This window comes from Staurois parvus, unplaced genomic scaffold (genome assembly GCF_062004578.1).
Source record: "Staurois parvus isolate SC_StPar_1 unplaced genomic scaffold, SC_StPar_1.0 ptg000145l, whole genome shotgun sequence".
Classification (NCBI taxonomy): Eukaryota; Metazoa; Chordata; class Amphibia; order Anura; family Ranidae; genus Staurois; species Staurois parvus.
The window spans coordinates 5,525,588-5,543,486 of record NW_028317941.1 but is presented as its reverse complement, the minus strand read 5'-3'; the positions used below and the strand labels follow the sequence as shown (position 1 = coordinate 5,543,486).

At 40.4% G+C, this 17,899-nt stretch overlaps 1 protein-coding gene across 3 annotated transcripts in view; it reads left to right on the top strand.

The window, feature by feature from the left end:
• NFYC (nuclear transcription factor Y subunit gamma) overlaps positions 1-17,899 on the top strand; it is an 81,064-nt gene that overhangs the window by 28,881 nt on the left and 34,284 nt on the right. For all 3 annotated transcript variants that reach the window (XM_089673873.1, XM_089673871.1, XM_089673872.1), the window contains exon 2: positions 17,375-17,484. In XM_089673873.1, the coding sequence (XP_089529999.1) occupies positions 17,383-17,484 (102 nt within the window). In that variant the 5' untranslated portion in view covers positions 17,375-17,382. The remainder of the gene's footprint in view (positions 1-17,374; positions 17,485-17,899) is intronic.

The following is a 17,899-nucleotide window of genomic DNA, read 5'->3' as shown; positions in this document are numbered from 1 at the left end:
TAATGGAAACCTTAACAATGTGAAAAAACTATTTACTTGATATTTTTGAATAATTTTAATATAAAATAGTTTAGTGTCACTTTAACCCATTTTTGCTCTGTTCAAAACTGAAACAAAAAATGGCTGGAGTAAGACTTTAATAATGTAAATTTAAAGTGGTTGTAAAGCGCTGACATGAAATAAGAACAAAGCATATCCCTCTACAGTGTGTGCGTGTCTCAATCCAGAGCACTGTGTCATTTCTGTCTGCTGCTTCGATCTTCTGTCTGCATGAGTCACTTCTGATAAGTTTTCCTGACGCTGAGAGAAAAGGTGACAAGGAGGGAGCTCCAGCACAGTCTGATAGCCACTGCTCTTTTCCTTTGTGTAGGGAGTTGCAACTTCCCTCCAATCTGCAGATTTCAGAGAGGAGAGCTGAAGACTGTCATTTCAGTTCCCTGCATTATAAAAGGTCAGAAAGTTGTAGAAATTCTGCACTTTGAACAGCTGTGGAGGAGGGGTACAGATACACAGGTACAACTTATATAGGAGAATTTGTTCTTATATCTGTATCTCCTGAGGACAGTCACTTCAGTGGGTTTAAATCCTCAATGGTCTCAAGCTTTCTTAATGGCAGACATTGTCTGGCTTGCTAGTTGCATTATTCTTGAGCAGTGATGTAGTTTGTACGTCAGACAATGGCAGGTTCCAGCAGACATATATTTTGAGCTTACTGGCAAATTTGATTTTTTTTTTTTATTTTTTTATAAAGCAAATGAAAGTGGGAACTAGACAGCAGCTGTGTGATTTTTCTTTTTTTTTTTTTCTTCAGTGCACCAAGCACTGTGTACTCAGCTGCTGCATTAGGCTTGTAACAAAGTGGATTTTTTTTGTTAATGCTTCCTGTATTCACTGACTGATTTCACATTGCAAGGAGTTGTTTTATGAAACAATTTCATGCTGGGCCCTCCTATCCCTCTTGTATTGAACTGTATTGTTGCTGTTTTGTCTCCCGCTATATTGTATAGCGCAGAGCAAACTGTTGCCGCTATATAGATCCTGTATAATAATAATAATGTAGCATACGCCATAGATTTTCATGATTTTTCAATTTATGTCATGGAAAATATTTGAATTGAAAAAGGAGCTTCTGTGTACAGTGGTCTTAAATTGATTATTGGCTGGTATAAATATTTCTTTGGCATTAAATTGTTTCCTGTCCATAGCCTCTCTCCCATTTTGTAAGATTTAGTGCTCCACAGTAATTGCACTGGATGTAAGCAGGTTAGTAGTTACAGATCTCGCTGACCTAGGCAGGTGCATGCAAGTGCTAATTTGTTTGCTGAAGTAAAGCTGCACTAAATAAAATGGGTAGCCTACAGTGTGCATCCTCTTACTGAAAATGCTAGTTTCAGGTTGTTGTGTTGATCTTCTGATTTTTTAATACTTGTTCCAGATCTCAAAGTATAATCAGTGGAGCCAGAACTCCTGCATATTTGTCTAAGGTCATCAAGGTTATTGCCCATTCTCACTGTTATGTTGTAACATTTTCATGTGTTTTAAGTACGTTTTAACATGCCCTTTAACCCTCCTTTTTTGTATTTATAATGCACAAGTGATGTAAAATAAAGCATTTAAGCATACAAATGCATGCAAAAGGGGCCCAATTCCAGCATGGGTGTTCTATTAGCCTTGGCAAAACCCTCCACGTGATTGCTCTATTTCTTTGACCTGCAACCCCCATTTATCTTTGTAATATTAAATTGTGGTCAGGTGCCCATTGCATTTTCCTTTTCTCGGTTCATGTCTGGCCGTAGTAAAGACCTGTGGCACATGCGACATGTTTGGCAAAGAGCACTAAGCATCCTAGACTACAGTGGAACTGTGCCAGAAAAGAGATGAGTGATGCTGGCTATCACAGACCAAAAATAAAAGGGTCAACTTGATGTGGATCCCAGGAGCCTTCAGCAGGGAAGGGCGGTGTTCTCAGCTCAGCCAATACTTGAGCTAAGGTTAGATGGATTCCAGGAAGTAAATGCTACATGAATCATCTGCCCTTGATCAAGATGGCCACTATGAGAAATACCAGGGGGTGTTTTTTTTCAAAATTAACAGCAAAATAAAAATAAAAAAGCATAGAGATGTGGATGGTTGAGTTTGCTTTCAATATTAACAATGAATTTAAGTTGCATTTTTAGTTTGTGGTGCTCAGGTGCAGTGTAGTTCTACTTTTAAAGTATCCACTCTGCTAGCAATGGGGATAACAGTGAACCTAGAGTAGGTGGGTAAAGCAAAACTGCCTTCCTCCACAAAAACAAAAAGTAAATGCCACAGGTGTTCTGCTACCTGTGCTTAGTTTAGATGTATATACCCATCCTTAGAAGAGGGATGGTGCCCTTTGGCATCATCCCCATCCATTTTGTGATTATACCCTAATCTTTTATATTCCTGATGTGCCTGTTGATTTTGTACTTTGTGTAAAAAGCATCCTGTTCCTTTTGTCTTGCTTCCTTTTTGTGAAATCTGGTGATCTAGCTTGTCCACCTGTTTTCCTATTTCAAACTGACCACACTAGGCATGAGAGCACACCCCATCCCAGCGTGGTCAGTTTCCAGGCTGTGCTGCAGGCTGCTGCCTGTCCTCAAATGAGCAAAACTTGTGCTGACATGCCCCCTGCACAGTAGTGTTCTCTCCCTTTTTTTTTTTTTTTTTTGCTCTGGTCCGTCATAAAACCAGGGTGCTGTACAAACTTGAGATCTTACTCTAGAGAGTAGCTTCTGATCCTGGATCGTGTCTGAGCAAAGTTGGGGACATCCATTTGGGGGAGGGGGGGGGGGAAGTGTTGTGAAAAGTATTGTAACACTTTAAATGATATGTAACATTTACATGTATTTACCATTTAAAAGAGACTCTGTCTCATTCAGGGCATATTGCCAGGCTCCTAATAGCTCACCCCTTGGATCTCTTACACTGTTTCACCATGCTCCTCTGCTGCTTTGTTCTGTGGTAGCCCTCACAAAATACCTGCCGATTCTGGCATTGGGAAACATGGGGACTTTCTTGTGTTCAGTACTCCAGACTCAGCAGCCATTCACTAGCCAGAAACGCTGTCACATGAGAACACCATCAACCCTGTGATAAAGCTAATGCAGGATTGACTCGTGGCTGCTTGGAAGAAAAGTGACAGAAATGCAGAGAAGGTGTGTTAAGGGGTGCTTTCAAGAGGCTGTCATTGCTATGAAAAAAATATATCGGAGGGAAGTCAAAAGGTCAGCATGACAGCTAAGCCGCTAATGTTTTCTAAAGAAGCTGTCAGTAGTGGCTGGTGTAAAAGAAAAAATGTTTGTCTGCTGCATTTAGTATAGTGTTTTCAACGATCGTTTTTAAGAGCTAAGTGACATTTCAGTTTAAGGCTGCTAAAACCATTTCAGGTGCTTCAAAACAAAATGCTTGTAAAGTGGTACAGGTTCTCTAGAAAGTCACCTTTGCTGGAGTATAAAGGTCTGCTCCTGCCAGAATGCTGCAGAAAACAATCCTTGCTCTCTGTGGGGAAGCAATGGTCTCTTTGCTGAAGTCCAAAATGCCCCCTGGAGCTCTCCACTCATGGAGCATTAGCGTTTGGGCAAAGTTTAACATGCCAAACAGGTTTGTTTCCCTGAATGCTTGTTCATTGCGGTTGCATTCCACCACCTTGTAGACCTCAAAAAATACTGATAGGAATACACTCATGTCTATGAGCTTGTTAAATTAGATCTGAAGACAACTTTTTTTTGTTTTGGATAGTGTGTGAAAGTGTTTACAAAAAAAAAAACCCGACTGTGGGCTTTTTTTGTGGGGTGTTTTTGTTTGTTTTTTTTTCCTTTTCTTCCCTTCTTTCAGGGGGGCACCCATTCCATTGAAAACAAAGATGGTGTTTTGTTTTTTTTCTGTTTTTAGCTCTTATTACTCCTTTTTAGTCTATGAACAGGTAGTTTTTAAAGCAGAGTTCCACTCATACTGTCAAAAAATAAAAGTCAGCATCTATAAAAACTGTAGCTGCTGACTTTTAAAAAACATCCATTTACCTGTCCCTCGGTCCCGTGGTGTGTCCCCCACAGCCCGTTTCAGCTGCTGTCCTGTATTCCTGGAGACCGGCATCTTCAGTGTGGGCACCCGGCTGTGACTGCTTGTAGCCGGGTACCCACTGCGCATGCTCGAGTAGCGCTGCGCTTCATGAATGGTCCTGTAGTCTTCTGGGACCTGTCACGTGTCCCTGAAGACTATGGGGAGGGAGAACACCTTCCGTTTCCGATCACCTAGGCGGTCCGACCGCAATTGGCAGCTGGCACCTGTTGAATTCGGGTAACCGCTCCCCCCCGCCCCCCAGGTGCCAATCCTTAATGGGGAGTGGGGGAGCAGTTCTTAAAGCGGAACTTCCCCTTTTGGGTGGAGCTCCACTTTAAGGAAATATTCCCAATAGGATAACAAAAATGACAGTTTTTCATTTATTTTCTATCAAAAAAGGTTGACTGACCTGGTGTTTTGTCATTACCACCAGACAATGAGCATCTGTGAGTGGGTTTAAAGGAATGGAATACTTCACATATCCCAATCACATACTCCTGTCTAACTGACCCACTAACATCTTCCCTGGGCTTCCTTTACCTCTTCTGAATTCAACTTGCACGGTCCGCTTTCCTGACCTTACATGTTTATTGAGCTCTCTTGTGTAGTCAAAGGTTCCTTTACCTGACCAAGCTTAGATTGTGCTTGTTCATCTATCTACCTTCTAAGGCAGAGTTGTCAGATATTTGGACATCAGAAAATCTCTCTATGCACACCTTTAGCAGGAAAAGGTGCCTGCTGGCAGAATGTTTAACACCTCTGGAGAGTCTCACAGGGCAGGTTTTGAGAACAGGGAACCCAGCAGTACACAAATGATGGATCTGGCTGCAGGTGGTTACTACCTGTCTGTTACTGCCCACCCACCCACCCACCGCTTATTCCTATCCAGTCTGCTGGGAATGATTGACAAGTAGTGGGTGGGCAGGATTGTTACTGCAGCTCTGGCATGCTGTATGAATAAATCTTGTGTCATGGTGCATGCCAGAGCTACTGTGTCTGAGTGTTAGCGAAGTGTAAAGCTGGAAAATGATCTGGTTGGGTGGATATGGAGCATCTGCCAGTGACGCTGTGGCAAACGTTGCAGTTGGACAATGAATTTGTAGGTAAACTGAGTGGTACATTTTGAACTTGAAGGTGCTATGCATTAAGTTCTAAGCTACAAATGCACCTTTGAAATAACATGACCTGTGGCTCTGTATCTAGTCACAAGTATCAAATACAGAAAAGTGCCCACCACCACTCATTGGTGCTCTTGAGAAGGTGCAGCTCAGATGTAAATTTTGAACTAAAGAGGGTATGGTTGGGTACTAAATGTGAGTTACAGAAGGTGCTGTGTTCACTGAAGCGACCCTTTATCATAGATTCTCTGACCCATGCCCTCATATCGAGTCACAAGTCAAATACAGAATTGTCCCCACACTACTCATTGGTGGTTGTACATTGCAGTTCTGCAGTGAATTTTGAGGTAGAGAGGGTCTAGCACTGAAAGGGAGCTAAAGAAAGGTGCCTGGCATTACATTTGAAATATAGTAGATGCTGTGGACTGAATTTGAGCCAAGTTCAAAAGGCAGGCTCTGTGAAATGTGACGCTGCAGTGCTTGCTCACAGGGCACAGTGAACATGTGTCACAAAATTCAAGAAGGTAAATGTGTGAGGATTCCTCACAAAATTTAAGTTTTTATAAACTTCTGGATCATTTAGAATGATGGGACTAGGCGGAAAATAATTGTATGATTTTCCATTTTGACTGTAGATGTACTTTAACTGTTTTCTGTGTTCCTGCATGTCAGTCAGCCTATTTAACATTGAATTTCAGGAATTCAGCTACTTTCTAAATGGGCAGCACAGTGGCTTAATGGTTAGCACGTCTGCCTTGCAGTAAATGGGGCATGGGTTCAATTCCCAACCATGTCACCTCCTCCATGGAGTTTGCATGTTCTCCCTGTGCTTGCGTGGGTTTCCTCTGGGTACTCCGGTTTCCTCCCACACTCCAAAGACATGCTGGTAGGTGAATTGATTCCTTTCCAAATTGGCCCTAATATGTGTATGTACGGATGTGAGTTAGGGACCTTAGATTGTACGCCCCTTGAGGGTTAGGGACTGATGTGAATGTACAATATATATATGTAAAGCGCTGCGTAAATTGACAGCGCTATACAAGTACCTGAAATAAATAATGTGCTTTCTCACTATGTGTTAAGTCCAGTGAGATGTATGGCACCTTATGGACATATGTTATTTACTATTGACAGTTTTACTTGGTGCTTGTAGTACAGCTAACACTCCTTGCACACAAACAGAAAAGAGGCTGCTTTCTCAAAAAGCAGACACTCTGTCCAGTCTTCCCCCTCTGCTGTTCATTCACAGAATGCTTTGCTTTGTATTTAGAGAATGGGTTGACGTAATACAAAGTGCTCTGTGATTGGAGGAGAGGGCAGAGCAGCTGCACAAGACTGTCGCTTTAGGAGCTGCGACCCATCATCAGAGTGCTGGAAGTATAGAGATGGCTGCATTCCAGGTGCTCAGTAAACATGTAAATTTAAAGTGATAAGTGGCCCACAAGGTGACATTCAACTCATTGGTAATCCGGCACATTTTAGAAAGTAGCTGAATTGCTGGAGCTCAGCTTTAAATAGAGAAAAGTAGTGCTATTGGTATAATTTTGTGTAATGCCTTGACCGTGGACCACAGAAAACAAATAGGAGATGTTTGTCCAAGGAAATGATAAACAAAATTATGTAGACCCGCATGGCAAAGATGAATGCTATAGCGCCTGGTTCACATTAGTGCAGGCCATGCGGCCCGTGCTTGCTCGGGCACGGCAGCCCATTTGTTTGGCTGCTGTGCCGCGTGTCCCGCACAAAAAAGGTGAATGCACCTTTTTAAAAACATGGCTGCAGGGAAACCATGCGGTGTTTTTGACCCTGCGGTTCCCGCACTCTTGATCATGCTGCAGGCTGAAATGCATTGGGTGCCATTTAGGCTCAATGTACACTAGCATTTTTTTAAGCTCCTAGAAGCTATTATCAGCATATATTTTTTTTCTGCTCCTAAAAGTTAAATGGTGTTATCCTGTGCCTATACACACTAATTTTAGGCTTTTTAGCATTTTTTGAGTTTCGGCATCTAGGAGTAGAGAAAAAAGAAAAAAGTCTATGTAGTTTTTGGAGCGGTTTTTCAGCAGAAAACAATGCTAACCACTACTAAAATGCTACTAGGAGTTTTTTTTTTTTTTTTTACATGTACTGTAAAAATGCAAATTAAAACACCAATGCTCATAAACGCTTCTGAACGCTACTAAATGCTATTGGTTTTTTTTTTTCAGTCTTTTTTGAGCTACAAAAAAAAACGCTAGTGTGCATGGAGCCTTAGAATGAATGGCAGCCCCACATGTCTTGCAAGGGCAGCGCTATTTCATTGTGGGTTGTTGCGGTTGCACGAACAGGTGCAATGCCAGCTTGTGGGCTAGTGTGGACCCAGCGTAAGTGCAGAATGAAATACCAACACTGTCACAGAATTTTAGAGCAAAGCATACTGTAAAGCAGACAGTTGTGACAGACAATCGCCGTACTTTGCTTACAGCGGCGGTGAGTACTCAGCGATCAGCAGTCATGTGATTGTTGAATTCTAAAAATTAGAGCCAATAAGGGGGGGGGGGGCAAATGCAGCATTGGACTGATGCTGCATCCACCTGGGTAATTATATAATTTTGGAGGAAAAAACATTCTATGACACTAACCAAAAAAAAAATAATAAAAGCTGATGGGGAAGGTAAAAAAAGAACAAAAAACAAAAAAAAGCCAAAAAATGCTTTATGTAAATGTGACATAACGCCCGAAAAACACTATGCTCCAATGTGAATCCAGCCTCAGAAGGCTTTGGGTGATTGGTTGCATGGATGGAGAGGAGCCAGGCGTAAGGTAAGTATTTGTGCACCCTAGACTAAATGAGCATTTAACCCTTGAAGTGGTATTTTAAATCTGCCATTTCCATTTGTTTTATGAATTTAAATATTCAGTTGGATCAAAAGCTTTGATTTTTATTATAAATAAAATAAATAACGATGGATGCCAATTTTACTTTTAGCAGTTTAAAGTTTTCAGAGAAAATTGTGAGAGGGCACCAACACTTACTGAAGTTCTAGGATGTTCTGCAAGTGCAGTGTGAAGGCATGTACAGTGCATCCAGAAAGTATTCACAGCACTTGACATTTTGCCACATTTTGTTGCAGACTTTTTAAAAAACGGAATAAATAAAATTTTTTCCTTAACATTCTACAAACAATACCCGATAATGACAACCTGAAAGAAGTTCGTTTTGAAATTTTTGCAATTTATTAAAAATAAAAAGCGAAAATACCACATGTATATAAGTATTCACAGCCTTTCCTCAATACTTTGTTTGAAGCACCAATTACAGTTTCAAGTCGTTTTGAGTATAATGCTACAAGCTTGGCACACCTGTTTTTGGGCAATTTCTCCCATTCTTCTTTGCAGTACCTCTCAAGCTACATCAGGTTCGATGGGGAACGTCGGTGTACAGCCATTTTCAGATCTTTGCAGAGATGTTCAATTGAGTTCAAGTCTGGGCTCTGGCTGGGCCACTTCAGGACATTGACTTGGCCCGTAGCCACTCCTGTGGGCTGTGTGCTTAGGTCGTTGTCCTGTTGAAAGATGAACCATCACCCCTGTCTAAGGTCCAGAGTGCTCTGGAACAGGTTTTCATCAAGGATGTCTCTGTACATTGCTGCTTTCATCTTTCCTTTGATCCTGACTAGTCTCCCAGCTCCTGACGCTGAAAAACATCCCCACAGTATGATGCTGCCACCACCATGCTTCACTGTAGGGATGGTATTGGCTAGGTGGTGAGCAGTGCCTGGTTTCCTCCAGACATGACGCTTGGCATTCAGGCCAAAGAGTTCAATCTTTGTTTCATCAGACCAGAGGGTTTTGTTTCTCATGGTCTGAGAGTCCCTCAGGTGCCTTTTGGCAAACTCCAGGCGGGCTGCCATTTGCCTGTTACTGAGGAGTGGCTTCCGTCTGGCCACTCTACCATACAGGCCTGATTGGTGGAGTGCTTCAGAGATGGTTGTTCTTCTGGAAGGTTCTCCAATCTCCACAGAAAAACGGAGCTCTTTCAGAGTGACCTCCCTGGCGCTAAGGCTCTTGTTCCTCGATCGCTCATTTTGGTCGGTGGCCCACTCTAGGAACATTCTTGGTGGTTCCAAACTTCCATTTATGGATGATGGAGGCCACTGTGCTTATTGGGACCTTCAATGCTGCAGGAATTTTTCTGTACCCTTCCCCAGATCTGTACCTTGATACAATCCTGTCTTGGAGGTCTACAGACAATTCCTTGGAATTGTATAAAAGATGTGCTGTTCACTTAAAACCCAAATAATATAAAAGAACTAAAATAACTGTTTATCAATTTCTGTGTATATGATAATACAAAGATCAACATAATATATCATATAAGTCAATAAACATTGTGCAGATGAACAAATATTGGTATATAAAGTCCCCAATCCAATGTAAAGAAAAAGTGCTGCGTGCTGAATAAATCTTCCAAAAAAGTTCTGTAGTGCTCAATGGTGCTCTTAACAGAAAGCTGACAAGCCTCTTACCAAACCAGATTGATCTCAAGCTATAGAGCTCAAACAGCCGATAGTGTCCCAACTCCACATTGACACTTTCAATACCGATTCCAAAGGAGACGGATGGACGGCTGCAAGCTCCCCAGGAGCTGATATACCACTTCAAAGCACTCTCTGCTATGATGTATGAAGAGTTAAAACAGAAGAAACTTCATAGTGCAACCCAGTAAAAAATAACTATTTTATGAAGTTAAAATATTGCACTTGTGTTTTGGTTTGGTGCAAAGGAAGCAATGAAACAAATTTAAAATCAGGCGCGGTATCAGTCCAACAGCTGATGTGTGGTGATGTCACAAGAAGACTCCGCCCCTTGGACTTCATGGCTTGGTTTGTGCTCTGACATGCACTGTTCATTGTGGGACCTTGTTTGGCAGGTTTATGCATTTCCTAATTCTGTCCAATCAAATGAATTTCCCACAAGTGGACTGCAAGTTGTGGAAACATCTCAAGGATGATCAGTGGGAACAGGATGCACCAGAGCTCAATTTTCAGTGTCATGGCTAAGGCTGTGAATACTTATGTACGTGTGTGTGTGGTTTTTTTGTTTTTTAATAAATTGCAAAGATTTCAAAACTAACTTCTTTCACATAGTCATTATGGGGTATTGTTTGTAGAATGTTGAGGGAAAAGATGAATTTAATCCATTTTGGAATAAGGCTGTAACATAAAATGTGGCAAACGTTAAGCGCTGTGAATACTTTCTGGATGCACTGTAAATATGAGGGAGCACAGATTATGGATGTTACACTTACAGCTGCCAGAAGGACTATCACAAATGTAGTTTTATAATAACTGCCTACATATAGTCTGCTGTAGCTGCTGCAAAGAATGTCTGTGTGGCTACAGATCACTGGTGTAATGTGATCAGCAGTGCCATTTAGCTTCTACTACTACAAAATCAGTCTGAAAGGATTCCCCTTAAAGCAATTCTAAAGGTTCTTATTGTTTTAAAAAAAAAAACACGTTTTTACTTTGTGTGTATTGGTTTTGCACAGAGCAGCTTGGATCCTCCTCTTCTTGGGTCCCCCGCAGACTCTCCTGACTCCTGTCTGTCGGGTGCTCCCATGGCAAGCAGTTTGCTATAGGGGCACCTCCTGCTCAGTGTGTCCATTCACACATGGAGCTGCAGCTTGCCCCCCCCTTTTCTATCCTCATTGGCTGACTGGCTATGCATAGAATGTATGAAGGTAAAAAACCTTCAGCCTTTACAACCACTTCAAGATACCAATGGACACCAAGTGATCAAGTTTCAATATGGTACTTTTTGTCCCATATTGAATTTTGAGAATATATATTGCTTACTAGTCGTTGAAGTGGTTGGCTGCATTTCTTCTTTTTTTTTCTTCATTTTCACCTGTTGATCCTCGGAACACTTTCTTTCCCTGAGCGACAGTGCTCATGTTCTGCTGTATCTATGGTTGGGGAGCCATGGTTGTCACTTTAGAAGAGGTCTACAAAAGTGTCTTCATTTCCATCTCCATTACATTGTAGTGTACACAGGATGGTTTGGAAGGAAGATTACATGGTTTGTGCTTTCATTCGTTTTTTCAGACTTTTCTTTGTTCATTTTCACCTGATAATTCTGCAAATTTTACACAAGATGGCTTGAAAGAAAGTTAACGTGATTTTAGTGTACCTCATAGTAAAGCATGCCATTGACAAGTCAAGAACCAATTTCAGATTTTTGTCGATTGTCAGATATTTGTTGTTCACATCATTGGTGTGCCAGCTTCAAGACGCAATTTTCATGCCGTAATCTAAAGTGCTCGATCCAACATGCTGGGTTTTTTGTAGAAAATTTAACCAAATGATGGCACAATTTTTTTGTTTTGTTTTTATCCTTTTTTTTAATTTCTTTTTTCTTTTTATTTCACTCGACAGAACATTCAGTTTTTGACTCTTCTGTGGCCGGTCTTAGTGACAAAAACACTGCCTTTCTGGAAAGATCAACAGGTGTCTTTTGCTCTTGTTTACAACTTGGCCTGGAAAAGGAATTTGGTAAATTACAATATAAATACGTTTTAGACTTAACTTTCAGAACACACAGCAAATTTTTAAAGTCTTTAGAGGCCTGTAGTCACTGACACATGTGGTTTGTGACTGAACTTGCTCCATCTGTTAAGTAGACAAGCTGACCGTGATCAGCTTTGGTAGCACTTTTCACTACCAATTTCCACCAGATTAGGCCTAATCTTCACAGTAATCTGCTCTTGAATTGCGCATCAGTATCACCATAAGTACATTTTCCTAAATATAAATGACTTTAAGTGCCTATCTAAATAGGGATAGTTTTAGGGTTAACCAATCACAACTATACTTATGCAAGATTCTGAGTGTTTATTCCTAAATTATTGTAGTTGTGCAGGCTTCATTTCTAGGTGTTTACCAATTTATGTAATTTACTTTTGTAAGGGTGTCATCTAGGAGATAAAGCAAAGTGACTTCATGCTTTTCCCCATCTCCTAGGTGAGAAAAGTGTGTGTTTACCTTTTTCAGATCTTTATCTGATACTGGCTACTCCAAGAGCCATACATACTTTTTTTCCCTTTAAAAAAAAAAAAAAAAAAAAAAGTTATAGCTTATTAACTAGCATAATAGCAACATTTTATTGCATAGAAGGCAATAAGGGTGAATTCACACTAGCTTTGCCCTCTGAACAGTGATTTGTTTTGGATCACTTTTCAAAGAGCATTTTACACTTTTAACTCCACACTAGTGTGCTGCAACCACATGCATTGCACACTACTGCGGGATGCATGCAGAACAGCCCCATTCACTTGAATGGGTTGAAAGCGACCGTGCATAATTCTTGCAACCGCAAAGCATCGTAGCTGTGCCAAGTGCACACACCTGGCAGCAGCGGTTTTAGGGGTGCAGTAAGAGCATGGCTTAACTGCTAGGTTTTACTGCCCCCCAGCTGCCAATGTGAACAAGCCCAAAAACGTTTCCAGAAGTATTTAGCTGCATAATTCTTTAATGAAATGCAGCATTTATCAGCTGGAAACCAGTCTGGGTCCTTATTCAGCTTAAATGGAAGGTCATCCTGGATTTACTCAGTGAACACTAAACGGCCATATCACAAGCGTACCTTGATAAATTCAAAGCACCATGCTTGTGTTTGCACTCCGGTTGTCCAGCCATTGGCATTGAAAACTGTCATCTGTTTACCAGCGACACCATGCAAGTCAACTTTTGTTGAGCAGGGTTGTGCCAACAAGGGCATAGCTCGAAGACCACAAAATCTTGTGGCTCATGCATACTAAAAGACTTTGGGGGAAATTAACAACGGGAAATGTGCCAGTTTTGTGGCATGAATATTAAAATTACCAATGTTAAAGTGACAAGTTCTATGTGTTGCACCAGGTGAACCAAATCACATTAACCACTTTGAGACCAGGCCTATCCTGACAATTTTTACATATGCAATATTCAGCATTTTTTTGCTAGAAAAACCCCCAACATTATATATTTTTGAAGCGGAGGCCCTAGTTAATGAAATGATGGGTGCTTTTTGCCACTTAATATTTGTGCAGCGGTTTTTCAAACGCAAACACAATATAATACACAATTGCTTGGTAAAATTAAAAGATGATGTTACGATGAATAAGTAGACGCCAAACATGTCATGCTTTAAAATTGTACACCACCGTAGACCCCTTTTTCCTGCTGCCTTTGAAAGCAATCCAGCGGCTAATTAGCCACTATTATTTATTTTCCAACAAAAGCCATTCTGTCTGGGGGGGGAGATTCTAGGTTAATGGCTGTAGGTGAAGGCACATCAGCAGGGATTCACTATCTGCACTCTGTCTTCTTCATACATGTTATCCCATAAAAGAAAAAAACTGGATGCATGATGGAGGCATAGTGCTGCTAGTAAATAATTTCTGCTGATGTACCTTCTAGTTCTCGAATGCCTTTGGAGTATCCTGCTGCTGTGATCCTCATTGTTGGTTTTTGATCCGTAGGTTAATGATCCCTGATTGAAACATGCTGTTTTAGACCACCTATGACTTGGTCTACTCAGTTGGTAAGAAGCTGTGTTTGGTGGTGGTGAAATTCAGTGAAGGCATTGTAGTCTAGGCTCATTGTTGACCGTGGATAGCTTAACCCCTTCACACCTAAGGGTAAAACAAATCTAAACGCCTAAGCACAATTCTGCAACGTTGTAAAACCGTACATATCACAACTGCTTTGTACATCCAGGTGGATTATACCTTGATTTTTTTTCAGGACAATTTGGGCTTTCATTTGGTGGTCAATGGTAATGGATAGCTCCCTTTTTTTTTTATTATTATCATCAAAGGAAAACTGTCCCAAAATAGTAAAAAAAAAAAATATTTTTTATTTAGCTGTGTGAGTTTCTTGTTACGACCATAACCTACCACCAAAGAAGCCAAAATAAATTTTCCAGCTCTTGATGATCGCAGCGATACCATGTATGTGTATGTTATTTGTTGTTTGTACCTGTAATACAGCCCAGAAACAATAGTGCACATTTTGTTTGTCGTTTTTTTTTTTTTTTTTTACCTAAAACACACTGACATTAACACTGACACCAATTTTTTTTTTTTTTTAAATCTTGACCCTGACCTTAAAACTAACCCTGGCACTGAACTAGATCAAACCTTGATCTGGGTATTTTTTCAATCAGAGGCTATCACAGCGATCATGTGACCTGGAATTGGGAGTCCCGATCGTTAGAACGGGACCCGGGGCTCTTAGTGACACCGCGGTGTCTGTGTTGGGAGCGCGCCGAGCGGCGCGCTCCCAGCACAAAGACAAGTACACAAATATGCTGCCCCATGGAAAAAAGCCCAGTTCTGTGAGGCCGCATATTTGTGTGCCGACGGCGTCAAGGGGTTTTGGTCATCTGGCATATATAGTTCATTTCTGGAAGTTGTTGAATCTCCATAGAGGAGACTGAAAGTGAACAGCCACATACTGTGTTTTTGTTTTATTCCCAAACTATTTAAACTTGGATGCTGGTGGGTTTATTGTGGCTTCAAAAATCAACAAATCCTGTACATTGAATTTACATGGGGAGAAAGTCTAAATTCGCTTTTCTATAAAATGTCCCTGTGGCTAACCCATAGTGCTCATAGAGTCCTTGTGCAACATATTTAAATGTTTGTGCAAATGATTAATGAACAGTACCCTCAGAATGAGGGTGATAATCCCGGAAATAGATTGTAGCCTTTGGTTTAATAAGCCCGTTTATCACATTAGTCTTTTATAGATAACGGATCATAATTATTTTCCATATAAAATAAAGGACACATAATTGTAACTAACCTTTATTTTACCACTGCAGATAAATACAACCACACCTGGATTCATTCTTTCATTCAATATTCAATTCCTTTTACAAACCTACTTGTTGATTAATTCTCATTGCCAGTACAGTGTACACCATACTGTTTTGTTTGTGACCAGTGGAAGCAGTGATTGAGTCACTGTGTTGAATGTTCAGGGATCTGATTTACTTCTTGCAGTTTTACAACTGCAGAATCCAAAACTCGCAGCGTGGAGCCAAATTTAGCTGCATGCTCTATGATTCATAGCAGCAAGTACACTTGGCATATGTCAGGAGCTGTTTAAAGGTTTTGTTAATACTTGAAAGAGAACACACTTGATATTTTTAGACTCTGACCACTTTTTTGTGGCTACAAATAAAACAGGGTGGTGGAAGGTGTTTAGTAACTCCAGGCTGTTAAACTCAGTCTGGGAAACACTGTAGTTAGCGATTTTATGAACAATCTATGAAAGTAAAAGTGGAGGTGTGAACCATATTGGCCAATCATATTTTAAGCTTTAATTTTATAATTTGCCCTGCAAAACCTCATATGAGGTCTCCGTTATAAGACAAGTTCTATTGGGTAAATGTGAAGACAAATTATAAATAAATGATTTTGAAATACATTTAAAAGTTCATGCTCCTGAATACTGTTGTTGTTGTTATTATTATTATTATACAGGATTTATATAGCGCCAACAGTTCGCTCAGTGCTTTACAATATAACGGGAGACAATACAATTCAATACAAGGAGGGTTAGAAGGGCCCTGCTCCTTGGAGCTTACAATCTAAAAGATCAATATATATTATTGTTTGCAGAGATAGTCTCCAAAAGTTTCCCAGGGCCAATAATTTTGAAGTCCAGATGGCCAGTCTATCCAAAAATGATATTCAGTGTTAGGTAAAAGTTGTAGAGTAAAAGCTGAATTCCAGGAATTCAACTACTTTGCACAAAAGCGAAGGCACGCTACGAGTGAAGTCCAAGGAGTTGCATCTTCTGATCTTCTTTTATTTTGTTTGTTTGACCAGTTTATGCTTTTCAGAGAATACGCTTGACATAGTTATATATAGTTATAGCTATTACCTTACAGTCTCTTTGCAGATACTGGTCATTTTCATTCTAGATCAGCCTTTCTCAGCCTGTACTTCTAACCCCTGCTAATTACTATTTCTACAGCTCACTGTACGTTGGTGTGATGGCCATTGGGAAGAATGCTCCTTACATTTTTAGGAAGAATTCCCCTCTTCATCCCCATGTGACAGCACTAGACCAATCACTAGTTACCAGGCTTCTCCATATCTGTTCAGATGACTTCCCATCAGCACAAGCCTTTAGCAAGAAGGCAAAGTACTTTTGGCCTAATTTTGAGATGCTTCTGATATCATTCAGAGTTCATACACAAGAACATTGATCTGCGTTTGAACCGTCTTAGCAGTTTCACCCAGCTTCAAGCTGCTTGTTTCTTTGTATTGTGTTTTTTTTTTTTTTTGTTCCTGTTTTGTATGACAAAAGAAACAGTTCAACATCAAAGAAAAGCCCCTGTATACAAGCCACAAATTTCTTGTCTGATCTTTCAAATAGTCCTGAAGCTGCACTTTTGAAAAGTTTCTCTGTAAATATATAGTTTGCAATTTTAAGAAAAACTCCAGACATGTTTGGCAGCAGAATGGTTCTTTGAGCAATACGTCCTTATTTCTGATCATGACGACTACTTTGTCATATACTCCTAGTGTCTGCAGAAAAAGGAAACCACATTCCGGGTGGCTGTGTGTTAATATTACATTGCTCTACAACAAGCAAGTCTGCTACAGAGCTCTGCTTTTCATTCATTGGGATATATTGTAGTAGTATTTTCAAATAACAGATATACGCCTTTTTTTTTTTTTTTTCTTCTCTCTCTTAAGACAATGAAGTTCTTGTATAGCACTGCCCTGCAACATCTGCAGCAATGTAGAGTTTCCCACAGAATTCTTTCTTGGTTGTGTTTTGCCTTTAAATGTTTGAGGACGTGCAGGGCCTTGTCACATTGCTTTAGTGTCGTTAACTGTCTGTAAATAGTTCTTGCTATATACTAGTGTACATATTCAGTTGAGATCCTTGTGCTACATTTCTCTCACTCATACACAGAGAGCCCCTTTCTCAATTAATCCTTTGTTCGGTTTTCTATAGTGCATTGCAGATAAGCATGAGGCTGCAGAACTGCATAGTGCAGGCCATTTAGTTTTTATGCTGGTAACACCAGGCAATTTCAGTGGATATTCTGCTCCTTTTTGGAAGTTTATTGCTTGTATGTTTGTTTTTTTCAGATCTTTGATTTTTAATCCGTTTTCTTTCTCTCAGGTCTGAACATGTCTACAGATGGGGGGTTTGGTGCAGGGAACTCTGATGCACAGCAAAATTTGCAGTCGTTTTGGCCAAGAGTGATGGAAGATATTCGCAACCTTACAGTGGTAAGTAGAAGAAAAATACTGTTTACAGTGCCATTCTACACTTGCAAGTGCGCACACACTTAAGGGTGACTATGGTGTATTTTACATTGTCACACTAGAAAGTTTGTTTTATTATTATTGTTCCACATTTGAATTATTCTGTTGCACAGATATGTAAATGCCCCTCTAGTGATCTGTAAAGCAGAGTGCAATTAGGATGGCAGAAGGAGAAAGTGTCCTTTTTGTAGAGACCATTTTTTTTTTCCCCCAATCCTGTGAGAGATGCAGTAAAGCCCAGTCTTCTTCCTGTATGACTAAATAGAAGGAATAGTTAAATTTATTGTTTGCCCCTCTGTATGTAAAAGCCTGTTTGCAACTTGAAAATGTAAAGACAGCAGGTTTAATCTGTCTGCACACTAGGATGCCTAAGAATTCT